This window comes from Dryobates pubescens, unplaced genomic scaffold, assembly GCF_014839835.1.
Source record: "Dryobates pubescens isolate bDryPub1 unplaced genomic scaffold, bDryPub1.pri scaffold_88_arrow_ctg1, whole genome shotgun sequence".
NCBI classification, from domain to species: Eukaryota; Metazoa; Chordata; class Aves; order Piciformes; family Picidae; genus Dryobates; species Dryobates pubescens.
This window is the reverse complement of record NW_026530806.1, coordinates 47076-73727: the sequence shown is the minus strand read 5'-3', so window position 1 is coordinate 73727 and position 26652 is coordinate 47076. Positions and strand designations below refer to the sequence as shown.

The following is a 26652-nucleotide window of genomic DNA, read 5'->3' as shown; positions in this document are numbered from 1 at the left end:
AGAGACCACTGCGGCCCAGAGCCCCGGCAGGGGGAGGGCTGGCAGGGAGCTCTGGAGCCCACCCAGGGCCACCCTGCCCCAGCAGGCACCCACAGCACAATGCCCAGGGGCACAGTGCCCAGGGGGAGCTGGAAGGGAGCTCTGGAGCTCACCCAGGGCCACCCCCTGCCCCAGCAGGGCACCCACAGCACAATGCCCAGGGGGGGCTAGGAGGGAGCTGGAGCCCACCAGGGCCACCCCTGCCCCAGCAGGGCACCCACAGCAGCCTGCCCAGGGGCACAGTGCCCAGGGGGGGTTGGAAGGGAGCTCTGGAGCTCACCCAGTGCCACCCCCTGCCCCAGCAGGGCACCCACAGCACAATGCCCAGGGGCACAATGCCCAGGGGGGCTGGAAGGGAGCTCTGGAGCCCACCAGTGCCACCCCTGCCCCAGCAGGGCACCCACAGCACAATGCCCAGGGGCACAGTGCCCAGGGGGGGCTGGAAGGGAGCTCTGGAGCTCACCCAGTGCCACCCCCTGCCCCAGCAGGGCACCCACAGCACAATGCCCAGGGGCACAGTGCCCAGGGGGGGCTGGAAGGGAGCTCTGGAGCTCACCCAGTGCCACCCCCTGCCCAGCAGGGCACCCACAGCACACTGCCCAGGGGCACAGTGCCCAGAGGGGGGCTGGAAGGGAGCTCTGGAGCTCACCCAGCCCAACCCCCCCTGCCCCAGCAGGGCACCCACAGCAGCCTGCCCAGGGGCACAATGCCCAGGGGGGGCTGGAAGGGAGCTCTGGAGCCCACCCAGTGCCACCCCCTGCCCCAGCAGGGCACCCACAGCAGCCTGCCCAGGGGCACAGTGCCCAGGGGGGGTTGGAAGGGAGCTCTGGAGCCCACCCAGTGCCACCCCCTGCCCCAGCAGGGCACCCACAGCACAATGCCCAGGGGCACAATGCCCAGGGGGGGCTGGCAGGGAGCTCTGGAGCCCACCCAGGGCCACCCCCTGCCCCAGCAGGGCTCCCACAGCACAATGCCCAGGAGCACAGTGCCCAGGGGGCAATACCCCTCCAGATGCCCCTGCAGGCACCTCCCTGACCTGGGCACCTCCTGGCTCTAGGCACCTCCTGGCCCTGGGCATCTCTGCCTCCCAGCCCCAGGGCTGCAGGCACCTCCATCTCCTGGCCTCTCCTGGCTCCAGGTGCCTCCACCTCCTGGCCCTGGGCACCTCACAGCCCTGGGCACCTCCACCTCCTGGCCCTGGGCACCTTCCAGCCCTGGGCACCTCCACCTCCTGGCCCTGGGCACCTCACAGCCCTGGGCACCTCCATCTCCTGGCCCCAAGGCTGCAGGCACCTCCTGGCCCCGGGGCTGCAGGCACCTCCTGGCCCTGGGCACCTCCTGGCCCTGGGCACCTCCATCTCTGGAGCCACTCAAGCCCTGCCTGGCTGTGCTCCTGGGTGACCTTCTCCAGGGGCCCTGCCCTGGCAGGGAGCTTGGACTCCATCCTCAGAGCTCCCTTCCCAACAGCCTCTGTGAGGAGACCCTGGGCCCAAGGGCAGACCCTGGGCCAAGGGCAGACCCTGGGCCCAAGGGCAGACCCTGGGCCCAAGGGCAGACCCTGGGCCCAAGGGCAGACCCTGGGCCTGGCATCTGCAGTGAGCCCAGGCTGCCCCCCAGCCTCCCCCCCAGCTGCAGAATTGGGCCCCCAGGGGCAGGAGCTCAGAGCAAGCCATCAAGCTGCCTTTAGCCCTCCCTCCAGATGGGTGACCAAGCCCTGAGCTCTGGAGCTTCCCACCCTGGGATCCCCTGGGTGCTGGGGGGGGTGGGGGGCAGCCAGCACCCCCCCTGCTCTCCAGCAGGGTGTTCAGCACCTCCATCAGCTCCCCAGAGCCCCCCTTGGGGCCAGGGGCTACCAAGCCCTGCAGCAGAAGGCAAGCAGCAGCAAGCTGAGCTCTGCCCCAGCCCTCACTCCCCCCTGGAGCTCAGTTGCACTGCAGCTGAGCAGCTGGGGCAGCTCTTGGCCCTCTCCCAGAGCCAGAAGCAGCTTGAGGTGTCCAGGTGCTGCTCAGCACCACCCAGCACCACCAAACCTTCCCTGCAGCAGCCCAGGGAGGCTCTTCTGGAGTCCCTCCCTGTGCCTTGTTTAGCTTCTGGTCCCTTGTGCAGCTGCCATGTACAGAGCCCAGCATGGGGAGGGCTGGAAGGGAGCTCTGGAGCCCACCCAGTGCCACCCCCTGCCCCAGCAGGGCACCCACAGCACATGCCCAGGGGCACAGTGCCCAGGGGGGCTGGAAGGGAGCTCTGGAGCTCACCCAGTGCCACCCCCTGCCCCAGCAGGGCACCCACAGCACAATGCCCAGGGGCACAGTGCCCAGGGGGGGCTGGAAGGCAGCTCTGGAGCCCACCCAGTGCCACCCCTGCCCCAGCAGGGCACCCACAGCAGCCTGCCAGGGGCACAGTGCCCAGGGGGGGCTGGAAGGGAGCTCTGGAGCCCACCCAGTGCCACCCCCTGCCACCTGCCTCCCCCCTGGGGCCAGGGGCTGGTGGCCATGGCTGGGCTTGGGCTGCTGCTTGGAGCTGGCTGCCCTCAGAGAGCTCTCCCAAGGCCAAGCCACTGTGGCCCAGCAGTGGGCAGCACTCAGCTGGGGCTGGGCACTCACCTGCTGCCTGGCAGTGGATCACCAGGATGTGGCCATGTCAGCAAACTTGACACTGGAAGGGTTCTTCTGATCTCCTGAGGAACTCCCCAAGAGCCACCTCACACCTGGGGGGGGGAGAGGCAGAGCTGTGGCTCAGGGCTCCAGCAGCTTGGCCTGCAGGGCACCAACCTCCTGCACACCCCTCCAGGGCTGCTGAGGGCCACAGCAGGGCCACAGGGAGGAGGCTGAGGAGCTCTCCCTGCCCACAGCTGCCAGAGTGGAGGCAAGGGCAGCCCAGAAGCCCTCAGAGCCACCCAGGCTATGTGGGAGCAGGCTGGGCAGCAGGTGGCACCCCCTTGGCACGTGGACCCTGGGGAAGCAGCAGGGAGGGCTCAGGAGGAGCTGAGAGCTGAGTGGTGGAGGTGGCACTGGATGGCATTTGAGCTTCCCCCCCCACACACACTTCCAGCCCTGGCTTGGCAGCAGCCCTGAGGCTCTCCACCCCAGGCCTGGCTGCTCTCTCCCAGCCCAAGCCAAGACCCTCTGCCCTCCCTGAGAGCTTCCAGCCCCTCCTGGGCTTCCCAGGGCCCCTGTCCTGAGGCCAGCAAGGTGGCTGAGGAGCCAGCCCCTGCAGCCTGCTGCCCTGCCCTGGCCAGCAGAGAGCCTCCCCCGCTGCAGGCTCCCTGCCTGAGTGCCCACAGCTCCTCCCAGAGCCCCCTGCAGCTCTGACCCTGAGCCAGAGGCAAGGCCACGCTGCCCCCCACAGCCACAAGGAGCTGGGGGGGAGGGAGAGAGGGCCTTGCCAAGGCCACTGTGGCCTGCAGAGCCAGGCAGCTCCAGCTCCCACCACACACCTGGGGGAGGGGGGGGACTGCTGCAGCCCCCCAGGGGAGCTGAAGGGGCTGGGGGACAGAGAGAGAGCCCAAAGGCACAGCCCTCCACACTCACATTTTCCTGATCTCCTTGCTGTTGTCTCCCAGGATCTGGAAGAGCCCATCCAGGATTTCTGGCAGGTAATCCAGGAGGTTGATGTCAGGCACAGACTCCAGGACCAGGATCTAGCCCAGGGCAGGGAGCAGAGCAGAGCTGAGGGGCTGGAGGAGCTCCCCAGCATCCCCAGCACCAAGCTGGCCTGAGCCTGAGGGGGGCTCAGAGCTCAGCTGGCTGGGACAGGGGGAAGCAGAAGAGGCCAGCAGGGAGCTGCCCACCTTGCAAAGGCTCCAGGCTGGGGCAGGAAGCAGGGCAGGGATGGCAGCCAAGCCCCAAGGCCAGGGCCAGAGAAGGAGAGGGAGGGCAGAGGCAGGCAGCAGCCCCCCAACCCCCCCAGAGCCTGGCCAGGCGCTCAGAGCTCCTGCCTGCAGCACAGGGCAAGCAGAGGCACAGGGGGCACAGCTGGCACTGCCCCTGCCGAGCCTGGGGCCTGCAGGGCACAGCTGGCACTGCCCCTGCCGAGCCTGGGGCCTGCAGGGCACGGCTGGCACTGCCCCTGCCGAGCCTGGGGCCTGCAGGGCACAGCTGGCACTGCCAAGCCTGGGGCCTGCAGGGCACAGCTGGCACTGCTCCTGCCAAGCCTGGGGCCTGCAGGGCACAGCTGGCACTGCCCCTGCCGAGCCTGGGGCCTGCAGGGCACAGCTGGCACTGCCCCTGCCGAGCCTGGGGCCTGAAGGGCACAGCTGGCACTGCTGAGCCTGGGGCCTGCAGGGCACAGCTGGCACTGCCCCTGCCGAGCCTGGGGCCTGCAGGGCACAGCTGGCACTGCTGAGCCTGGGGCCTGCAGGGCACAGCTGGCACTGCCCCTGCTGAGCCTGGGGCCTGCAGGGCACAGCTGGCACTGCCCCTGCTGAGCCTGGGGCCTGCAGGGCACAGCTGGCACTGCCCCTGCTGAGCCTGGGGCCTGCAGGGCACAGCTGGCACTGCTGAGCCTGGGGCCTGCAGGGCACAGCTGGCACTGCTGAGCCTGGGGCCTGCAGGGCACAGCTGGCACTGCCCCTGCTGAGCCTGGGGCCTGCAGGGCACAGCTGGCACTGCCCCTGCTGAGCCTGGGGCCTGCAGGGCACAGCTGGCACTGCCCCTGCCGAGCCTGGGGCCTGCAGGACACAGCTGGCACTGCCCCTGCTGAGCCTGGGGCCTGCAGGGCACAGCTGGCACTGCTGAGCCTGGGGCCTGCAGGGCACAGCTGGCACTGCCCCTGCTGAGCCTGGGGCCTGCAGGGCACAGCTGGCACTGCTGAGCCTGGGGCCTGCAGGGCACAGCTGGCACTGCTGAGCCTGGGGCCTGCAGGGCACAGCTGGCACTGCTGAGCCTGGGGCCTGAAGGGCACAGCTGGCACTGCTGAGCCTGGGGCCTGCAGGGCACAGCTGGCACTGCCGATCCTGGGGCCTGCAGGGCACAGCTGGCACTGCTGAGCCTGGGGCCTGCAGGGCACAGCTGGCACTGCTGAGCCTGGGGCCTGCAGGGCACAGCTGGCACTGCCCCTGCCGAGCCTGGGGCCTGCAGGGCACAGCTGGCACTGCCCCTGCTGAGCCTGGGGCCTGCAGGGCACAGCTGGCACTGCCGAGCCTGGGGCCTGCAGGGCACAGCTGGCACTGCTGAGCCTGGGGCCTGCAGGGCACAGCTGGCACTGCTGAGCCTGGGGCCTGCAGGGCACAGCTGGCACTGCTGAGCCTGGGGCCTGCAGGGCACAGCTGGCACTGCTGAGCCTGGGGCCTGCAGGGCACAGCTGGCACTGCTGAGCCTGGGGCCTGCAGGGCACAGCTGGCACTGCCCCTGCTGAGCCTGGGGCCTGCAGGGCACAGCTGGCACTGCCCCTGCCGAGCCTGGGGCCTGCAGGGCACAGCTGGCACTGCTGAGCCTGGGGCCTGCAGGGCACAGCTGGCACTGCTGAGCCTGGGCCTGCAGGGCACAGCTGGCACTGCCCCTGCCGAGCCTGGGGCCTGCAGGGCACAGCTGGCACTGCCCCTGCTGAGCCTGGGGCCTGCAGGGCACAGCTGGCACTGCCCCTGCCGAGTCTGAGGCCTCCAGGGCACAGCTGGCACTGCCGAGCCTGGGGCCTGCAGGGCACAGCTGGCACTGCTGAGCCTGGGGCCTGCAGGGCACAGCTGGCACTGCTGAGCCTGGGGCCTGCAGGGCACAGCTGGCACTGCTGAGCCTGGGGCCTGCAGGGCACAGCTGGCACGGCTGAGCCTGGGGCCTGCAGGGCACAGCTGGCACTGCTGAGCCTGGGGCCTGCAGGGCACAGCTGGCACTGCTGAGCCTGGGGCCTGCAGGGCACAGCTGGCACTGCTGAGCCTGGGGCCTGCAGGGCACAGCTGGCACTGCTGAGCCTGGGGCCTGCAGGGCACAGCTGGCACTGCCCCTGCCGAGCCTGGGGCCTGCAGGGCACAGCTGGCACTGCTGAGCCTGGGGCCTGCAGGGCACAGCTGGCACTGCTGAGCCTGGGGCCTGCAGGGCACAGCTGGCACTGCCCCTGCCGAGCCTGGGGCCTGCAGGGCACAGCTGGCACTGCTGAGCCTGGGGCCTGCAGGGCACAGCTGGCACTGCTGAGCCTGGGGCCTGCAGGGCACAGCTGGCACTGCCCCTGCTGAGCCTGGGGCCTCCAGGGCACAGCTGGCACTGCGCCTGGGGCCTGCAGGGCACAGCTGGCACTGCTGAGCCTGGGGCCTGCAGGGCACAGCTGGCACCGCTGAGCCTGGGGCCTGCAGGGCACAGCTGGCACTGCCCCTGCCGAGCCTGGGGCCTGCAGGGCACAGCTGGCACTGCTGAGCCTGGGGCCTGCAGGGCACAGCTGGCACTGCCCCTGCCGAGCCTGGGGCCTGCAGGGCACAGCTGGCACCGCTGAGCCTGGGGCCTGCAGGGCACAGCTGGCACTGCCCCTGCTGAGCCTGGGGCCTGCAGGGCACAGCTGGCACTGCCCCTGCTGAGCCTGGGGCCTGCAGGGCACAGCTGGCACTGCCCCTGCTGAGCCTGGGGCCTGCAGGGCACAGCTGGCACTGCCGAGCCTGGGGCCTGCAGGGCACAGCTGGCACTGCTGAGCCTGGGGCCTGCAGGGCACAGCTGGCACTGCTGAGCCTGGGGCCTGCTGGGCACAGCTGGCACTGCCCCTGCTGAGCCTGGGGCCTGCAGGGCACAGCTGGCACTGCCCCTGCCGAGTCTGAGGCCTGCAGGGCACAGCTGGCACTGCTGAGCCTGGGGCCTGCAGGGCACAGCTGGCACTGCCCCTGCTGAGCCTGGGGCCTGCAGGGCACAGCTGGCACTGCTGAGCCTGGGGCCTGCAGGGCACAGCTGGCACTGCTGAGCCTGGGGCCTGCAGGGCACAGCTGGCACTGCTGAGCCTGGGGCCTGCAGGGCACAGCTGGCACTGCTGAGCCTGGGGCCTGCAGGGCACAGCTGGCACTGCCCCTGCTGAGCCTGGGGCCTGCAGGGCACAGCTGGCACTGCTGAGCCTGGGGCCTGCAGGGCACAGCTGGCACTGCCCCTGCCGAGCCTGGGGCCTCCAGGGCACAGCTGGCACTGACCCTGCTGAGCCTGGGGCCTGCAGGGCACAGCTGGCACTGCCCCTGCTGAGCCTGGGGCCTGCAGGGCACAGTTGGCACTGCCGAGCCTGGGGCCTGCAGGGCACAGCTGGCACTGCCCCTGCTGAGCCTGGGGCCTGCAGGGCACAGTTGGCACTGCTGAGCCTGGGGCCTGCAGGGCACAGCTGGCACTGCTGAGCCTGGGGCCTCCAGGGCACAGCTGGCACTGCCCCTGCTGAGCCTGGGGCCTGCAGGGCACAGCTGGCACTGCTGAGCCTGGGGCCTGCAGGGCACAGCTGGCACTGCTGAGCCTGGGGCCTGCAGGGCACAGCTGGCACTGCTGAGCCTGGGGTCTCCAGGGCACAGCTGGCACTGCCCCTGCTGAGCCTGAGGCCTCCAGGGCACAGCTGGCACTGCCGAGCCTGGGGCCTGCAGGGCACAGCTGGCACTGCTGAGCCTGGGGCCTGCAGGGCACAGCTGGCACTGCGAGCCTGGGGCCTGCAGGGCACAGCTGGCACTGCTGAGCCTGGGGCCTGCAGGGCACAGCTGGCACTGCTGAGCCTGGGGCCTGCAGGGCACAGCTGGCACTGCTGAGCCTGGGGCCTGAAGGGCACAGCTGGCACTGCTGAGCCTGGGCCTGCAGGGCACAGCTGGCACTGCCCCTGCTGAGCCTGGGGCCTGCAGGGCACAGCTGGCACTGCTGAGCCTGGGGCCTGCAGGGCACAGCTGGCACTGCTGAGCCTGGGGCCTGCAGGGCACAGCTGGCACTGCTGAGCCTGGGGCCTGCAGGGCACAGCTGGCACTGCTGAGCCTGGGGCCTCAGGGCACAGCTGGCACTGCTGACCTGGGGCCTGCAGGGCACAGCTGGCACTGCTGAGCCTGGGGCCTGCAGGGCACAGCTGGCACTGCTGAGCCTGGGGCCTGCAGGGCACAGCTGGCACTGCTGAGCCTGGGGCCTCCAGGGCACAGCTGGCACTGCTGAGCCTGGGGCCTGCAGGGCACAGCTGGCACTGCTGAGCCTGGGTCCTGCAGGGCACAGCTGGCACTGCTGAGCCTGGGGCCCCCAGGGCACAGCTGGCACTGCAGAGCCTGGGGCCCCCAGGGCACAGCTGGCACTGCTGAGCCTGGGGCCTGCAGGGCACAGCTGGCACTGCTGAGCCTGGGGCCTCCAGGGCACAGCTGGCACTGCCGAGCCTGGGGCCTGCAGGGCACAGCTGGCACTGCCCCTGCCGAGCCTGGGGCCTGCAGGGCACAGCTGGCACTGCTGAGCCTGGGGCCTGCAGGGCACAGCTGGCACTGCTGAGCCTGGGGCCTGCAGGGCACAGCTGGCACTGCCCCTGCTGAGCCTGGGGCCTGCAGGGCACAGCTGGCACTGCTGAGCCTGGGGCCTCCAGGGCACAGCTGGCACTGCCCCTGCCGAGCCTGGGGCCTGAAGGGCACAGCTGGCACTGCTGAGCCTGGGGCCTGCAGGGCACAGCTGGCACTGCCCCTGCCGAGCCTGGGGCCTGCAGGGCACAGCTGGCACTGCTGAGCCTGGGGCCTGCAGGGCACAGCTGGCACTGCTGAGCCTGGGGCCTGCAGGGCACAGACTGGCAACTGCCAAGCCTGGGGCCTGCAGGGCACAGCGGGCACTGTTGAGCCTGGGGCCTGCAGGGCACAGCTGGCACTGCTGAGCCTGGGGCCTGCAGGGCACAGCGTGGCACTGCTGAGCCTGGGGCCATGCAGGGCAACGGCTGGCACTGCCCTTGCCGAGCCTGGGGCCTGCAGGGCACAGCTGGCACTGCTGAGCCTGGGGCCTGCAGGGCACAGCTGGCACTGCTGAGGCCTGGGGCCTGCAGGGCACAGCTGGCACTGCTGAGCCTGGGGCCCCCAGGGCACAGCTGGCACTGCCCCTGCTGAGCCTGGGGCCCCCAGGGCACAGCTGGCACTGCTCCTGCCAAGCCTGGGGCCCGCAGGGCACAGCTGGCACCAGCCATGCCTTGGGCAACCTTCCTGCCATGCCTGGGAGCAGGCTGGCAGAAGGGAAGGATGAGCAGAGCCCTCCTGGCTCTCCACAGCTCCCTGGCAGGAGGCTGCAGGCCAGCTGGGGGCTGGGCTCTGCCGCCAAGGCAGAAGAGGAATCTGGCCTCAGGCTGCCCCAGGGGAGGCTTGGGTGGGACATGAGGAACAATCAGGCTGCCCAGGGCAGGGGGGGCAGCTCCCCAGCCCTGGAGGGGACTGGAAAGCTGGGGAGGAGTGGGTGCTGAGGGCCAGGGGGGAGAGGTGAGCTGGCAGGGCAGGATCTGCTGCTCTTGAAGGACTCCCCAGGCAAAGCTGCTCTGGGGCTTCCCTGAGTGCCTGAAGAGCTGCCTGCAAGCTGGGAGCCAGCCTCAGGGGGCTCTGGAGGAGGCAGCTGGAGCCCCAGCCATGGAGATGTTCAGGGTGAGGCTGGAGAGGGCTCTGGGCAGCCTGAGCTAGGGGAGCAGCCTAGAATCAGTAAGGCTGGAAAAGGCCTCAGGGCTCAGCAGGTTCAACCTGGCGCCCAGCACCTCCTGGCTGCTAAGCCATGGCTCCAAGGGCCACATCCAGTCCCCTCCTCAACACCTCCAGGGCTGGGGACTCCACCACCACCTCCCTGGGCAGCACAGCCCCAGGGCCATCAACTCTCTCTGGGAAGAACTTTCTCCTCCCCTCTAGCCTGAACCTCCCCTGGCACAGCTTGAGGCTGTATCCTCTTGTTCTGCTGCTGGGGGCCTGGGAGAAGAGCCCAACCCCCACCTGGCTCCAACCTCTGTGCAGGGAGTTGCAGAGAGCAAGAAGGTCTCCCCTGAGCCTCCTCTTCTGCAGGCTCCAACCCCAGCTCCCTCAGCCTCTCCTCCCAGGGCTTGTGCCCCAGACCCCTCCCCAGCTTTGTTGCCCTTCTCTGGACACCTTCCAGCAGCTCAACCTCTTTCCTGACCTGAGGAGCCAGAGCTGGACACAGGACTCCAGGTGTGGCCTCAGCAGTGCTGAGCACAGGGCAGGATCAGCTCCCTGCTCCTGCTGGCCACACTCTGCCTGCTGCAGGCCAGGCTGCCCTTGGCCTTCTTGGCCCCTGGGCACAACTGCAGGCTCATGTTCAGCTGCTCTCCACCACTCCCCCCCAGGTCCCTCTCTGCCTGGCTGCTCTCAGCCACTCTGCCCCCAGCCTGCAGCACTGCCTGGGGTTGCTGTGGCCAAAGTGCAGCCCCTGGCACTTGGCTGTGTTCAATCTCCTGCCCTTGGCCCTGCCCCTCTGCCCAGCCTGTTGAGGTCCCTCTGCAGAGCTCTGCTGCCCTCTCCCAGCTCAGCTCCTGCCCCCAGCTTGCTGTCAGCTGCAAACTCACTGCTGAGGGACTCCATCCCTCCTCCAGATCATCAATGAGGAGATTGATCAGGCTGGGGCCCACCACTGATTTGCCCAACGTGGGGGCTTGAAGCCATGGCCCAGGGAAGCCTCCCTCCCTGCTGCTGCTGCCCACACTGCTCCTGATGCAGGAGCTGCTTCCCTGCCCAGGGCACAGCCCTGGGAGGAGAGGCTGAGGGAGCTGGGGTTGGAGCCTGCAGAAGAGGAGGCTCAGGGGAGACCTTCTTGCTCTCTGCAACTGCCTGCAGGGAGGTTGGAGCCAGGTGGGGCTGGGCTCTTCTCCCAGGCCCCAGCAGCAGAACAAGAGGATACAGTCTCAAGCTGTGCCAGGGGAAGTTTAGGCTGGAGGGGAGGAGCAAGCTCTTCCCAGAGAGAGTTGATGGCCCTGGGGCTGTGCTGCCCAGGGAGGTGGTGGAGTCCCCAGCCCTGGAGGTGTTTAGGCAGAGCCTGGCTGAGGCCCTTGGTGCCGTGGCTGGGCTGATCAGATGGTGCTGGGGGAGAGGTTGGGCTGGCTGATTTCTGAGGTCATTTCCAAGCTGGTCAGTTCTGTTCTGCTGTGCTCTGTGCTGGGGGGGGGCAGGCAGGGCTGCCCAGGGGGTACCTACCCAGGAGATGATGAACTGCCGGGCGTACTGGTTGTTGGAGTAGATCCTCTCCCGCAGCAGCGGGATGAAGCCCACCAGGTCAAACTGGCTGCTCTCTGTCACAATGTCCTGCAGAGCCCAAGCAGAAGGGGTTAGGACAGACAGACAGACACACACCACCACACTCCCCACCCTGCAGCCAACCCTCCCCACCCCCCCACCCCCCAACTTCCTCCCACTCAGCCTTTTGCTCCCAGACCCAGGGCAGGAGAATCGACGCCGAGCGGCTGCCCGGGAGGAGAGCTGAGGGGAAGGAAGGCTCTGGCTTGGGAGGGAGCCCCAAAGGGCATCCTGCCCAACCCCCCCTGCAGCCAGCAGGGACACCCCCAGCTGCAGCAGGCTGCCCACAGCCCTCTCCAGCCTCACCTGGAGGATCTCCAGGCCTGGAGCCTCAAGCACCTCCCTGGGCAGCCTGCTGCAGGGCTCCAGCAGCCTCCTGGGGCAGAGCTTGTTCCTCACATCCAATCTCCATCTGCTCTGCTCGAGGTGGAAGCCACTGCCCCTGGGCCTGGCCCTGCAGGCCTTTGGGAGCAGTCTCTCTGCAGCCTTGTGGCCCCCTGCAGCTCCTGGCAGGCTGCTCTGAGGTCTCCCTGGAGCCTTCTCCTCTGCAGGCTGCACAGCCCCAGCTCCCTCAGCCTGGCCCCAGAGCAGAGCTGCTCCCAGCCCCTGAGCTTGGAGCCCATGGAATGGTTTGGGTGGGAAGGGAGCTGCAGAGCTCAGCCAGCCCCAGCCCCTGCCCCCAGCAGGGACATCCTCCCCTAGAGCAGGCTGCCCACAGCCCTCTCCAGCCTCACCTGGAGGATCTCCAGGCCTGGAGCCTCAAGCACCTCCCTGGGCAGCCTGCTGCAGGGCTCCAGCAGCCTCCTGGGGCAGAGCTTGTTCCTCACATCCAATCTCCATCTGCTCTGCTCGAGCTTGAAGCCATTGCCCCTGCAGGCCTTTGGGAGCAGTCTCTCTCCATCCCTGTGGCCCCCTGCAGGTCCTGGCAGGCTGCTCTGAGGTCTCCCTGGAGCCTTCTCCTCTGCAGGCTGCACAGCCCCAGCTCCCTCAGCCTGGCCCCAGAGCAGAGCTGCTCCCAGCCCCTGAGCATTGGTTGTGGCCTCCTCTGGAGCCTCTGCAGCAGCTCCAGGCCCTGCCTGTGCTGAGGGCTCCAGAGCTGCACACAGCACTGCAGCTGAGCTCTCAGCAGAGCAGAGTGGCAGAATCCCCTCTCTGGCAGTGCTGCTTTGGCTGCAGCCCAGGCTGCCCTTGGCCTTCTGTGCTGCAGGCTCCCACTGCCTGCTCCTGGCCAGCTCCTGCCCCCCCAGCACCCCCAGGGCCTTTTCCTCAGGGCTGCTTTCTCTGCCCTCCTCCCCCAGCCTGTGGTGACAGTGAGGATGGTTCCAGCCCAGGGGCAGGACCTGCACTTGCTCTTGGTGAAGCTCAGGAGCTTCCCCTGGGCACCACCTCTTGCCCAGCTGCCTCTGGATGCCCTCCTGCCCCTCTGGCACACCCACAGCACCCTCAGCCTGGTGCCATCTGCAGCCCTGCTACTGGTGCCCTCAACCTACAGCCCTGGCAGACACATTCAGCAGCACAGAGCCCAGCAGGGACCCCTGAGAGAGACTCTCCCTGCTCTCCACCCCCTCCTCATTTAGCTCCAGTCCTACCCAGATGCTGAAGGTACCTCAGACACCCCTGAGAGCCTTACTCAGGGTGAGGGGAGGGGAAATCAAGCCCCCCATCTCCTCCTCCAGCTATGCAGGGTTCCATGGGCCAACCACCCTCCCAAGTGGCCAAGAAGCACCAGATGCCAATGGAAAGCTGCAGAGACAAACACCCAGAGAGACGGATTTGAGCTCACAGAGCCCCCCCCCAAGGCTGCAGAGCTGAGGAACCACCTCAGCTGCCTCAGCCTGGCCCCACAGCAGAGCTGCTCCAGCCCCTTGGCACTCCTCATGGCCCTCCCCTGGCCCTGCTCCTGCCAGCTGCCCCGGGGCAGGGCTGCACTGAGCTTGGGCTGCACAGGAGCAGGCTTCCCAGCTCAGCCCTCAGGGCTGTGCTGCACACAGGAGCAAGCACCTGTGACCCAAGCACGTGTGGCCAGGGCAGCAGGCCCCCCCCTGGCTCCCCTTGAAAGCTCTTCCCCCCAGGCCTGGTGTGCTTTGCTGCTTGGCTGAGCCCCTTGCAGCGGTGCTGTGGAGCAGATCTCCCAGCAGGCAGGCTCTGCAGCAGGCTGCCTCCCCTGCTGGGCCAACAAAGGAGGAGCTGGCAGGATGCCCCCCACCCCTGATGGGCAGAAAAGGAACTGGGAGCTCTGGGAGAGGACAACAAAGCCCTCAGCAGGCAGAAGGGAAAAGAGGAAGCCCTGCTCTGAAGCAGGAGCAGAGCAGCTCTGCTCATCTGGCTCCTTGCTTAGGCAAGGGAGGGAAAGCAGAGGAACAGCCCCTGGGCTGCAGCCTGCTGGCACCAGAACCACTCAATGGCTTGGGCAGGAAAGGACCTTCAAAGCTCACCCAGTCCAACCCCCCTGCCCCAGCAGGCTGGGCTGCAACCTGCTGGCACCAGAACCACTCAAAGGCTTGGGCAGGAAAGGGCCTTCAAAGCTCACCCAGTCCAACCCCCAGCCCCCAGCAGGCTGGGCTGCAACCTGCTGGCACCAGAACCACTCAATGGCTTGGGCAGGAAAGGGCCTTCAAAGGTGATCCAGTCCAACCCCCCAGCCCCCAGCAGGCTGGGCTGCAACCTGCTGGCACCAGAACCACTCAATGGCTTGGGCAGGAAAGGGCCTTCAAAGCTCACCCAGTCCAACCCCCCAGCCCCCAGCAAGCTGGGCTGCAACCTGCTGGCACCAGAACCACTCAATGGCTTGGGCAGGAAAGGACCTTCAAAGCTCACCCAGTCCAACCCCCCTGCCCCCAGCAGGGACATCCCCAGCCACAGCAGGCTGCTCCCAGCCCCAGACCACCTCACCTGCAGTGCTGCCAGCCCTGGGGCAGCTCCCAGCCCTGCTGGGCAGCCTGGGCCAGGCTCTCCCCACCCTCAGGGTCAACCATTTCTCCCTTCTCTCCACTCTCAGTCTCCCTCTTACAGTTCAAACCATCTCCCCCCGCCCTTGGCCTGGCACAAGAGGCCCTGCTCCAGCCTCTGTCCCCAGCTTGCTTGGAGGCCACCAGAAGGTCTCCCTGCAGCCTTCTGTCCTCCAGGCTGAGCAACCCCAGCTCTCTCAAGCCTGGCTTCCCAGCAGAGCTGCTCCAGCCCCCTGGGCCACAAACCTGCCTGCCCCTGGAGCCAGAGCCCTGCAGCTGGCACCGTGCTGAGCTCACAGCTCTGAGCTCAGCTCCGGGCCCCAGAGCCGGGCAGGGGAAGAGCTGGTTTGGGCCAGCAGCCACAGGGGCTGCTGCTGCCCCGGGGGTGGCTTGAGCTGGGGCAGCCTTGGGGAGCAGGGGGAGATGCCCCAGCCCCAGGGAGGCTCTGCCTGCAGGCTCAGGCAGGGGGGGTGGGGGGCAGTACCTTGAGCAGGCGATCCAGGAGCTCCGAGCCGCTCTTGACGTTGGGGTCAGGGTCTGCAGCCAGCTGGGGGGGACACAAGCAAGAGACACTGCAGCAGGGGGGGGCCCAGCTCTGCTGCCCCCACAACCCCCTCTGCCTGCCAGCACACCCTGGGCAGCTGCTCTTGAGCCACACAGAAGGCTCTCTCTGCCATAGAACCACAGAAGGGGCTGGGCTGGAAGGGAGCTGCAGAGCTCAGCCAGCCCCAGCCCCTGCCCCCAGCAGGGACATCCCCAGCTGCAGCAGGCTGCCCACAGCCCTCTCCAGCCTCACCTGGAGGATCTCCAGGCCTGGAGCCTCAAGCACCTCCCTGGGCAGCCTGCTGCAGGGCTCCAGCAGCCTCCTGGGGCAGAGCTTGTTCCTCACATCCAATCTCCATCTGCTCTGCTCGAGCTTGAAGCCATTGCCCCTGCAGGCCTTTGGGAGCAGTCTCTCTGCAGCCTTGTGGCCCCCTGCAGCTCCTGGCAGGCTGCTCTGAGGTCTCCCTGGAGCCTTCTCCTCTGCAGGCTGCACAGCCCCAGCTCCCTCAGCCTGGCCCCAGAGCAGAGCTGCTCCCAGGCCCTGAGCTTGGAGCCCATGGAATGGTTTGGGTGGGAAGGGAGCTGCAGAGCTCAGCCAGCCCCAGCCCCTGCCCCCAGCAGGGACATCCTCCCCTAGAGCAGGCTGCTCACAGCCTTCCCAAGCCTGACCTTGGCTGTCTCCAGGCCTGGAGCCTCAAGCACCTCCCTGGGCAGCCATTTAGCTCCAATCCTACCCAGATGCTAAAGGTACCTCAGACACCCCTGAGAGCCTTACTCAGGGTGGGGGGAGGGGAAATCAAGCCCCCCATCTCCTCCTCCAGCTATGCAGGGTTCCATGGGCCAACCACCCTCCCAAGTGGCCAAGAAGCACCAGATGCCAATGGAAAGCTGCAGACACAAACACCCAGAGAGATGGATTTGAGCTCACAGAGCCCCCCAAGGCTGCAGAGCTGAGGAACCACCTCAGCTGCAGCAGCCCTGCTGACCTTGCTTCCCACACCTCCTCAAGCAGGAGAAACAAAACACATCCTGGGCAGGGAGGGGAGACAGAGAACAAGGGGTCCAGGGCACCCCAGCAGCCACACCACGACCAGCAGCCAGCCTGCAGCTGAGACAGAGCTCATCTGAGCAGCCTGACTGGGGCAAAGCAAAGCAAAGCACTCTGCTTGGAGAGACCTTGGAGAAGTTGCTCTGTGTGACCCAGGGGCAAAGCAAAGCACTCTGCTTGGAGAGGCCTTGGAGAAGTTGCTGTGTGTGACCCAGGGGCAAAGCAAACCACTCTGCTTGGAGAGGCCTTGGAGAAGTTGCTGTGTGTGACCCAGGGGCAAAGCAAAGCACTCTGCTTGGAGAGACCTTGGAGAAGTTGCTGTGTGTGACCCAGGGGCAAAGCAAAGCACTCTGCTTGGAGAGGCCTTGGAGAAGTTGCTGTGTGTGACCCAGGGGCAAAGCAAAGCACTCTGCTTGGAGAGGAGACCTTGGAGAAGTTGCTGTGTGTGACCCAGAGGCAAACCAAAGCACTCTGCTTGGAGAGGAGACCTTGGAGAAGTTGCTGTGTGTGACCCAGGGGCAAAGCAAAGCACTCTGCTTGGAGAGACCTTGGAGAAGTTGCTGTGTGTGACCCAGGGGCAAAGCAAAGCACTCTGCTTGGAGAGGCCTTGGAGAAGTTGCTCTGTGTGACCCAGGGGCAAAGCAAAGCACTCTGCTTGGAGAGGCCTTGGAGAAGTTGCTGTGTGTGACCCAGGGGCAAGCAAAGCACTCTGCTTGGAGAGGCCTTGGAGAAGTTGCTGTGTGTGACCCAGGGGCAAAGCAAACCACTCTGCTTGGAGAGGCCTTGGAGAAGTTGCTGTGTGTGACCCAGGGGCAAAGCAAACCACTCTGCTTGGAGAGGCCTTGGAGAAGTTGCTCTGTGTGACCCAGGGGAGGCAAAGCAAAGCACTCTGCTTGGAGAGGCCTTGGAGAAGTTGCTGTGTGTGACCCAGGGGCAAAGCAAAGCACTCTGCTTGGAGAGGCCTTGGAGAAGTTGCTCTGTGTGTGACTCAGGGGAGGCAAAGGAAAGCACTCTGCTTGGAAACACATTGGAGAAGTTGCTCTGTGTGTGACCCAGAGGCAAAGCAAAGCACTCTGCTTAGAGAGGCCTTGGAGAAGTTGCTGTGTGTGACCCAGAGGCAAAGCAAAGCACTCTGCTTGGAGAGACCTTGGAGAAGTTGCTGTGTGTGACCCAGGGGCAAACCAAAGCACTCTGCTTAGAGAGGCCTTGGAGAAGTTGCTGTGTGTGACCCAGAGGCAAAGCAAAGCACTCTGCTTGGAGAGGCCTTGGAGAAGTTGCTGTGTGTGACCCAGGGGCAAAGCAAAGCACTCTGCTTGGAGAGACCTTGGAGAAGTTGCTGTGTGTGACCCAGGGGCAAAGCAAAGCACTCTGCTTGGAGAGGCCTTGGAGAAGTTGCTGTGTGTGACCCAGGGGCAAAGCAAAGCACTCTGCTTGGAGAGGAGACCTTGGAGAAGTTGCTGTGTGTGACCCAGAGGCAAAGCAAAGCACTCTGCTTGGAGAGGAGACCTTGGAGAAGTTGCTGTGTGTGACCCAGGGGCAAAGCAAAGCACTCTGCTTAGAGAGGCCTTGGAGAAGTTGCTGTGTGTGACCCAGAGGCAAAGCAAAGCACTCTGCTTGGAGAGGCCTTGGAGAAGTTGCTCTGTGTGACCCAGGGGAGGCAAAGCAAAGCACTCTGCTTGGAGAGGCCTTGGAGAAGTTGCTCTGTGTGACCCAGAGAGCAAGTCTCACTCCTCCAGCAGAGGAAAGGAAACCACAGAGAATCAGAGAATCATGGGGCTGGAAAAGCTCATCAGCCCAACTCCACCCTGGCCAGCAAACCCTGGCCCCAAGTGCCACGGCCACAAGGTTCTGGATCACCTCCAGCCATGGGGACTGCACCACCTCCCTGGGCAGCCTCTGGAACAGCACAGACATTGCTGCCACCCTTCCACCACACACCCTTCAGCCTTGCCTCAGCACCTTGCACCTTCTCTGCCTCCCCTCAGGCCTCCCCAGCCGACTCAGCAGGACACTCACAGCCAGCCTGCAGCCCCTTGCAGCCAGCAGCAGCTGCTCCTGGCTCAGCAGCCACAGGACAGGCAGCAGCCTGCCTGAAGGGGCAGCAGCTCCCTCCTTGCTCACAGGCACAGCTCAGCCCCTGCTGCTGCCCCCCGGGGATGGCTTTGGCCTGACACAGACCTCTGCCTCTGCACACAGCTTGGGCCCTGCCTTCCTCCTCCTCCTCACACCTCCCCCTTGGGCAGACAGCATCAGAGAGTGGTTAGGGTTGGGAAAGCTCCCTGAGGTCATCCAGGCCAACATCAACCCAACCCCAACCATGGCCACCAGCCCCTGGCCCCCAGTGCCATGGCCACAGGGTTCCCCTCCAGCCATGGGGACTCCACCACCTCCCTGGGCAGCCTCTGCCAGGCCCTGACCCCTCTGGCACCAAAGGAATTGTTCCTCCTCTCCAACCTCAGCCTCCCCTGGCACAACTCCACCCCCTGAGACGAGGGGAGAAGAGCTCAACCCCAGCTGGCTCCAACCTGCTCTCGGGGAGCTGCCGAGAGCCAGGAGCTCTGCCCGCAGCCTCTCTTCCCCGGGGCGGACAGCACACACCTCCAGCCCAGCGCCGCAGGGGAGGCGAGGGGAAGCCTCCTACCTTGCTGAGGCCATCGAAGAGGACATTGAAGTGGGGGAGCACAGAGCCCCTGGCCACCTTCACGATGTTGTAGAGAGCCTCGCAGGCGTAGTAGCGCAGGCGGCTGTCGGCGTCGTTGAAGCAGGTCAGCACCGGCTCGATCAGCTCCTTCAGGTACAGCCCGGAGTCCTGCTGGGGCCACAGCCCTGCTCAGCACCGGCCCCGCTCGGCACCGGCCCCTGCTCGGCACCGGCCCCTGCTCGGCACCAGCCCCCCGCTCGGCACCGGCCCCGCTCGGCACCGGCCCCTGCTCGGCACCGGCCCCGCTCAGCACCAAGCCCCTGCTCAGCACCGGCCCCTGCTCAGCACCAGGCCCCTGCTCAGCACCAGGCCCCCACTCGGCACCGGCCCCACTCGGCACCAAGCCCCTGCTCAGCACCGGCCCCTGCTCAGCACCAGGCCCCTGCTCAGCACCAGGCCCCTGCTCAGCACCGGCCCCTGCTCAGCACCGGCCCCGCTCGGCACCGGCCCCTGCTCGGCACCGGCCCCCGCTCGGCACCGGCCCCGCTCGGCACCGGCCCCTGCTCGGCACCGGCCCCCGCTCGGCACCGGCCCCGCTCGGCACCGGCCCCCGCTCGGCACCGGCCCCCGCTCGGCACCGGCCCCGCTCGGCACCGGCCCCCGCTCGGCACCGGCCCCGCTCGGCACCGGCCCCCGCTCGGCACCGGCCCCCGCTCGGCACCAGGCCCCGCTCGGCACCGGCCCCTGCTCGGCACCGGCCCCGCTCAGCACCAAGCCCCTGCTCAGCACCGGCCCCTGCTCAGCACCAGGCCCCTGCTCAGCACCAGGCCCCCACTCGGCACCGGCCCCACTCGGCACCAAGCCCCTGCTCAGCACCGGCCCCGCTCGGCACCGGCCCCTGCTCGGCACCGGCCCCGCTCGGCACCGGCCCCTGCTCGGCACCGGCCCCGCTCGGCACCGGCCCCGCTCAGCACCGGCCCCGCTCAGCACCGGCCCCGCTCGGCACCGGCCCTGCTCGGCACCGGCCCCGCTCGGCACCGGCCCCGCTCGGCACCGGCCCCTGCTCGGCACCGGCCCCGCTCGGCACCGGCCCCTGCTCGGCACCGGCCCCTGCTCGGCACCGGCCCCTGCTCGGCACCGGCCCCTGCTCGGCACCGGCCCCGCTCGGCACCGGCCCCGCTCGGCACCGGCCCCGCTCGGCACCGGCCCCTGCTCGGCACCGGCCCCGCGCGCACCGGCCCCTGCTCGGCACCGGCCCCGCTCAGCCCCGGCCCCGCTCACCACCAAGCCCCTGCTCAGCACCGGCCCCTGCTCAGCACCAGGCCCCTGCTCAGCACCAGGCCCCTGCTCAGCACCGGCCCCGCTCAGCACCAGGCCCTGCTCAGCACCAGGCCCCGCTCAGCACCGGCCCCTGCTCGGCACCGGCCCCTGCTCGGCACCAGCCACCCCCGGGCTCCAGCTCCAGCCACCCCCGGGCTCCTGCCACCCCCCAGACTCCAGCTCCAGCCACCCCCCAGGCTCCAGCCACCCCCACCCCTGGGCTCCAGCCACTCCCCGAGCTCCAGCCACAGCCACCCCAGACTCCAGCCACTCCCCGAGCTCCAGCCACAGCCACCCCAGACTCCAGCCACCCCCACCCCTGGGCTCCAGCCACAGCCACCCCTGGGCTCCAACCACCCCCCAGCTCCAACCCCAGCCACCCCTGGGCTCCAAGCAGCCTCAGAAGGCTGAGCAGCGCCCCCATGGCAGCTGGACCCACCTTGCCCAGGGCGATGGAGCAGGCAGCCAGGCCGATGAGGCCTCCCTTGCGGCTGTGGGGGTGCTGGGACAGGGCAAACTCCTGGGAGAGGATCTGGATGACGTGCTGGATCTGGGAGGTGTTGTTCTGAGCCACGAACTCCCGCACCAGCCTGCGGACACACAACGGGGGGGGAGCCCCCAGGCACCTTCAGTTCCCCCAGGGGTCAGCTGCGAGCCAGCAGCCTGCCCAGAGAGCCACAGGCAACCTGGCTGGGCTCAGCTGCCAGCCAGCAGCCTGCCCAGAGAGCCACAGGCAACCTGGCTGGGCTCAGCTGCCAGCCAGCAGCCTGCCCAGAGAGCCACAGGCAAGCTGGCTGGGCTCAGCTGAGAGCCAGCAGCCTGCCCAGAGAGCCACAGGCAAGCTGGCTGGGCTCAGCTGCCAGCCAGCAGCCTGCCCAGAGAGCCACAGGCAACCTGGCTGGGCTCAGCTGCCAGCCAGCAGCCTGCCCAGAGAGCCACAGGCAAGCTGGCTGGGCTCAGCTGCCAGCCAGCAGCCTGCCCAGAGAGCCACAGGCAACCTGGCTGGGCTCAGCTGAGAGCCAGCAGCCTGCCCAGAGAGCCACAGGCAAGCTGGCTGGGCTCAGCTGCCAGCCAGCAGCCTGCCCAGAGAGCCACAGGCAACCTGGCTGGGCTCAGCTGCCAGCCAGCAGCCTGCCCAGAGAGCCACAGGCAACCTGGCTGGGCTCAGCTGAGAGCCAGCAGCCTGCCCAGAGAGCCACAGGCAACCTGGCTGGGCTCAGCTGCCAGCCAGCAGCCTGCCCAGAGAGCCACAGGCAACCTGGCTGGGCTCAGCTGAGAGCCAGCAGCCTGCCCAGCTGGCACAGAGAGCCACAGGCAACCTGGCTGGGCTCAGCTGAGAGCCAGCAGCCTGCCCAGCTGGCACAGAGAGCCACAGGCAAGCTGGCTGGGCTCAGCTGCCAGCCAGCAGCCTGCCCAGCTGGCACAGAGAGCCACAGGCAAGCTGGCTGGGCTCAGCTGCCAGCCAGCAGCCTGCCCAGCTGGCACAGAGAGCCACAGGCAAGCTGGCTGGGCTCAGCTGCCAGCCAGCAGCCTGCCCAGCTGGCACAGAGAGCCACAGGCAACCTGGCTGGGCTCAGCTGAGAGCCAGCAGCCTGCCCAGCTGGCACAGAGAGCCACAGGCAAGCTGGCTGGGCTCAGCTGAGAGCCAGCAGCCTGCCCAGCTGGCACAGAGAGCCACAGGCAAGCTGGCTGGGCTCAGCTGCCAGCCAGCAGCCTGCCCAGCTGGCACAGAGAGCCACAGGCAAGCTGGCTGGGCTCAGCTGCCAGCCAGCAGCCTGCCCAGCTGGCACAGAGAGCCACAGGCAAGCTGGCTGGGCTCAGCAGTGCTGTGGGCAGCAGGAGCAAAGGTGGGGGTGGGATTGTGCCCTGGGCCTCAGCTCTGCTGAGGCCACACCTGGAGTTTGGGCACCTCGGTACGAGAGGGATGTGGAGGTGCTGGAGCCAGGGCAGAGCAGGGCAGGGAAGCTGGGGAGGGCCTGGGGAAGAAATCTGCTGGAGAGAGCCTGAGGGAGCTGGGGATGGTCAGGGAGAGACAGAGGAGGCTGAGGGGAGACCTCACTGCTGCCTGCAGCTCCCTGAGAGGAGGCTGTGGAGAGGCTGCTGCTGGGCTCTGCTCCCAGGTCATTGGTGACAGGACAAGAGGGAATGGCCTCAAGCTGCCACTGGGGAGGCTCAGGCTGGACATTAGGGAAGGTTTTTCCCCATCCAGAGCGGTCAGGGATTGGAAAAGTGCTGCCCAGGGAGGTGGTGGAGTCCCCAAGCCTGGCTGTGTTTCAGGGTGGTTTGGATGTGGTGCTTGGGGGCTACCCTTAGCAGGGTAGGGCTCAGGGTTGGAACTTGGTGGTCCTGAGGGTCTCTCCCAACCTGCAGGTCTCTGTGGTGCTGTGCTTCTGCTTGTGGGGGCCATCAGAAACGGATGCACGGCCCCCAGGGGGGCCAGAGGAAGCAGTACTGGGGTGAGGAAGGCTGAAGGAAGCCACAAGTGAAAGCAGAGCTCAGAGAACTGCCAGGGGGGGAAGGGAGCTGCAGGCTCAGCCAGCTCCAAGCCCCTGCCACAGGCAGGGACAGCTCACCCCCGGGCAGGGACAGCTCACCCCCGGGCAGGGACAGCTCACCCCCGGGCAGGGACAGCTCACCCCCGGGCAGGGACAGCTCACCCCTGGGCAGGGACAGCTCAGCTCACCCCCGGGCAGGGACAGCTCACCCCCGGGCAGGGACAGCTCACCCCCGGGCAGGGACAGCTCACCCCTGGGCAGGCTGCTCACAGCCACCCCCAGCCTGGCTGCAAACACCTCCAGGGGTGGAGGTTCAGATTCAACAGCAGCCCAGGGCCCTGCTGCTGCTCCCTGCCTACAGTGTTCAGGAACTGATTCAAGAGGGGTCCCAGAATCGTCCATCCCCTGCAGGCAGCAGGGCAGGCAGCGGTGCAGGCAGCAGGGCAGGCGGCAGGGCAGGCAGTGCAGGCAGCGCAGCATTGGTGGTTCAGTGGTAGAATTCTCGCCTGCCACGCGGGAGGCCCGGGTTCGATTCCCGGCCAATGCAGCTCACACACACCCTTTTGGCCCTGCCCACACCGGCACACCCACACCACACCCACAGCCCTTCCCCCATGCCGCTGCCTGTCTGCTGCCTTCCTGGTCCCTCCCCTCCCCTCCCCGCTCCCTCCCTACCCCACTCCACCCTGCTGCCTCCCTGCTCCCTTCCCTCCCCCCTCCCCTCCCTGCTCCCTCCCCACTCCACCCTGCTGCCTCCCTGCTCCCTTCCCTCCCCTCCCTGCTGCCTCCCTGCTCCCTCCCCACCCCTCCCTGCTGCCTCCCTGCTCCCTCCCCACCCCACCCTGCTGCCTCCCTGCTCCCTCCCCTCCCCACCCTGCTGCCTCCCTGCTCCCTCCCCTCCCCACCCTGCTGCCTCCCTGCTCCCTCCCCTCCCCACCCTGCTGCCTCCCTGCTCCCTCCCCTCCCCTCCCTGCTGCCTCCCTGCTCCTCCCTCCCCACCCTGCTCCCTCCCCACCCCACCCTGCTGCCTCCCTGCTCCCTTCCCTCCCACCCTGCTGCCTCCCTGCTCCCTCCCTCCCCTCCCTGCTCCCTCCCCACCCCACCCTGCTGCCTCCCTGCTCCCTCCCCTCCCCACCCTGCTGCCTCCCTGCTCCCTCCCCACCCCACCCTGCTGCCTCCCTGCTCCCTCCCCTCCCCACCCTGCTGCCTCCCTGCTCCCTCCCCACCCTGCTGCCTCCCTGCTCCCTCCCCACCCCCTGCTGCCTCCCTGCTCCCTTCCCACCCCACCCTGCTGCCTCCCTGCTCCCTCCCCTCCCCTCCCTGCTCCCTCCCCACCCCACCCTGCTGCCTCCCTGCTCCCTCCCCTCCCCACCCTGCTGCCTCCCTGCTCCCTCCCCTCCCCACCCTGCTCCCTCCCCTCCCCACCCTGATGCCTCCCTGCTCCCTCCCCTCCCCACCCTGATGCCTCCCTGCTCCCTCCCCTCCCCTCCCTGCTGCCTCCCTGCTCCCTCCCCTCCCCACCCTGCTGCCTCCCTGCTCCCTCCCCTCCCCTCCCTGCTGCCTCCCTGCTCCCTCCCCTCCCCTCCCTGCTGCCTCCCTGCTCCCTCCCCTCCCCACCCTGCTGCCTCCCTGCTCCCTCCCCTCCCCTCCCTGCTGCCTCCCTGCTCCCTCCCCTCCCCTCCCTGCTGCCTCCCTGCTCCCTCCCCTCCCCACCCTGATGCCTCCCTGCTCCCTCCCCACCCCACCCTGCTGCCTCCCTGCTCCCTCCCCTCCCCTCCCTGCTCCCTCCCCACCCCACCCTGCTGCCTCCCTGCTCCCTCCCCTCCCCACCCTGCTGCCTCCCTGCTCCCTTCCCTCCCCACCCTGCTGCCTCCCTGCTCCCTCCCCTCCCCTCCCTGCTCTCTCCCCTCCCCACCCTGCTGCCTCCCTGCTCCCTTCCCTCCCCACCCTGCTGCCTCCCTGCTCCCTCCCCACCCTGCTGCCTCCCTGCTCCCTCCCCACTCACCTCCCCTCACTCTCCTCTCTCCCAGCCCACAGCTCCAGACCAACCCAGCCCCACAGCCTGCTCCTGCTGCTCCAGCTCCACTCCCATGCCTCCACCAGGCTCCAGCAGCACCACCCCCACAGCCTGGGGCCCTTCCACCACACACCCTTCAGCCTTGCCTCAGCACCTTGCACCTTCACAGCCTCCCCTCAGGCCTCCCCAGCCGACTCAGCAGGACCCTCACAGCCAGCCTGCAGCCCCTTGCAGCCAGCAGCAGCTGCTCCTGGCTCAGCAGCCACAGGACAGGCAGCAGCCTGCCTGAAGGGGCAGCAGCTCCCTCCTGGCTCACAGGCACAGCTCAGCCCCTGCTGCTGCCCCCCGGGGATGGCTTTGGCCTGACACAGACCTCTGCCTCTGCACACAGCTTGGGCCCTGCCTTCCTCCTCCTCCTCACACCTCCCCCTTGGGCAGACAGCATCAGAGAGTGGTTAGGGTTGGGAAAGCTCCCTGAGGTCATCCAGGCCAACATCAACCCAACCCCAACCATGGCCACCAGCCCCTGGCCCCCAGGGCCATGGCCTCCAGCCATGGGGACTCCACCACCTCCCTGGGCAGCCTCTGCCAGGCCCTGACCCCTCTGGCACCAAAGGAGTTGTTCCTCCTCTCCAACCTCAGCCTCCCCTGGCACAGTTTCAGCCCAGTTCCTATCCCCTGAGCCTGGGGAGCAGAGCCCAAGCCCCAGCTGGCTGCAGCCTCCCCCCCAGGGCCCTCAGCTGCTCCTCCCCAGCCCTTTCCCCAGCTGTCCTGACCCCAAATCAGCCTTTTTTTGGGGGGGAGTCTAAGCCACCCCCCAATGCCAGCTCCTGGGGCAGGGTCAGCCAGGGCAGAGCTGCTTGGCCAAGAGAAGCTGTGCAGGGCAGGTGCTGAGGCCCCTGCTGCCACACAGCTCTCCCCAGGCAGAGGAGACAGTGAGGGGAAGCTGAAGCCCCAGAGGGGAAGCAGGGGGAAGGGGTTGGCTGCTGGGGTCTGCCTGGCACCTGAGCACAGCCTCACCCCTGTCCCCAGAGCCATGGCTCCAAGCTGCCCATGGCCCCCTCCCAGGCAGGGCCTTGGGTGGCCAAAGCCTGGGGCTCCCCCCCCCCCATTCCCCCCAGCAGCTCCATCCTCCCCCCAGCACTGGGTGAGCTCCAGAGCTCCCTTCCAGCCCCCCCTGGGCTCTGTGCCCCTGGGCATTGTGCTGTGGGTGCCCTGCTGGGGCAGGGGGTGGCACTGGGTGGGCTCCAGAGCTCCCTTCCAACCCCCCCTGGGCACTGTGCCCCTGGGCATTGTGCTGTGGGTGCCCTGCTGGGGCAGGGGGTGGCACTGGGTGGGCTCCAGAGCTCCCTTCCAGCCCCCCCTGGGCACTGTGCCCCTGGGCATTGTGCTGTGGGTGCCCTGCTGGGGCAGGGGGTGGCACTGGGTGGGCTCCAGAGCTCCCTTCCAGCCCCCCCTGGGCTCTGTGCCCCTGGGCATTGTGCTGTGGGTGCCCTGCTGGGGCAGGGGGTGGCACTGGGTGGGCTCCAGAGCTCCCTTCCAGCCCCCCCTGGGCACTGTGCCCCTGGGCAGGCTGCTGTGGGTGCCCTGCTGGGGCAGGGGGTGGCACTGGGTGGGCTCCAGAGCTCCCTTCCAGCCCCCCCTGGGCTCTGTGCCCCTGGGCATTGTGCTGTGGGTGCCCTGCTGGGGCAGGGGGTGGCACTGGGTGAGCTCCAGAGCTCCCTTCCAACCCCCCCTGGGCACTGTGCCCCTGGGCAGGCTGCTGTGAGTGCCCTGCTGGGGCAGGGGGTGGCACTGGGTGATCTCCAGAGCTCCCTTCCAGCCCCCCCTGGGCACTGTGCCCCTGGGCAGGCTGCTGTGGGAGCCCTGCTGGGGCAGGGGGTGGCACTGGGTGAGCTCCAGAGCTCCCTTCCAGCCCCCCCTGGGCATTGTGCCCCTGGGCAGGCTGCTGTGGGTGCCCTGCTGGGGCAGGGGGTGGCACTGGGTGGGCTCCAGAGCTCCCTTCCAGCCCTCCCCATGCTGGGCTCTGTGCATGGCAGCTGCACAAGGGACCAGAAGCTAAGCAAGGCACAGGGGGGGGACTCCAGAAGAGCCTCCCTGGGCTGCTGCAGGGAAGGTTGGTGGTGCTGGGTGGTGCTGAGCAGCACCTGGACACCTCAAGCTGCTTCTGGCTCTGGGGAGAGGGCCAAGAGCTGCCCCAGCTGCTCAGCTGCAGTGCAACTGAGCTCCAGGGGGGACTGAGGGCTGGGGGCAGAGCTCAGCTTGCTGCTGCTTGCCTTCTGCTGCAGGGCTTGGTAGCCCCTGGCCCCAAGGGGGGCTCTGGGGAGCTGATGGAGGTGCTGAACACCCTGCTGGAGAGCAGGGGGGGTGCTGGCTGCCCCCCACCCCCCCCAGCACCCAGGGGATCCCAGGGTGGGAAGCTCCAGAGCTCAGGGCTTGGTCA

At 68.0% G+C, this 26652-nt stretch overlaps 1 protein-coding gene and 1 non-coding gene across 2 annotated transcripts in view; one reads left to right on the top strand and one right to left on the bottom strand.

The window, feature by feature from the left end:
* Positions 1–26652, bottom strand: part of VAC14 (VAC14 component of PIKFYVE complex) — a gene marked incomplete at its 3' end in the record, with an annotated part of 34848 nt that overhangs the window by 4766 nt on the left and 3430 nt on the right. The window contains 8 exon segments of the mRNA XM_054179575.1: positions 2640–2669; positions 2672–2709; positions 2711–2743; positions 3567–3676; positions 11099–11206; positions 14630–14692; positions 18378–18545; positions 20137–20287. Coding sequence (XP_054035550.1) covers positions 2640–2669; positions 2672–2709; positions 2711–2743; positions 3567–3676; positions 11099–11206; positions 14630–14692; positions 18378–18545; positions 20137–20287 — 701 coding nt within the window.
* Positions 22669–22739, top strand: TRNAG-GCC (transfer RNA glycine (anticodon GCC)). The gene has a single exon. It is a non-coding gene; the product is annotated as a tRNA-Gly (tRNA).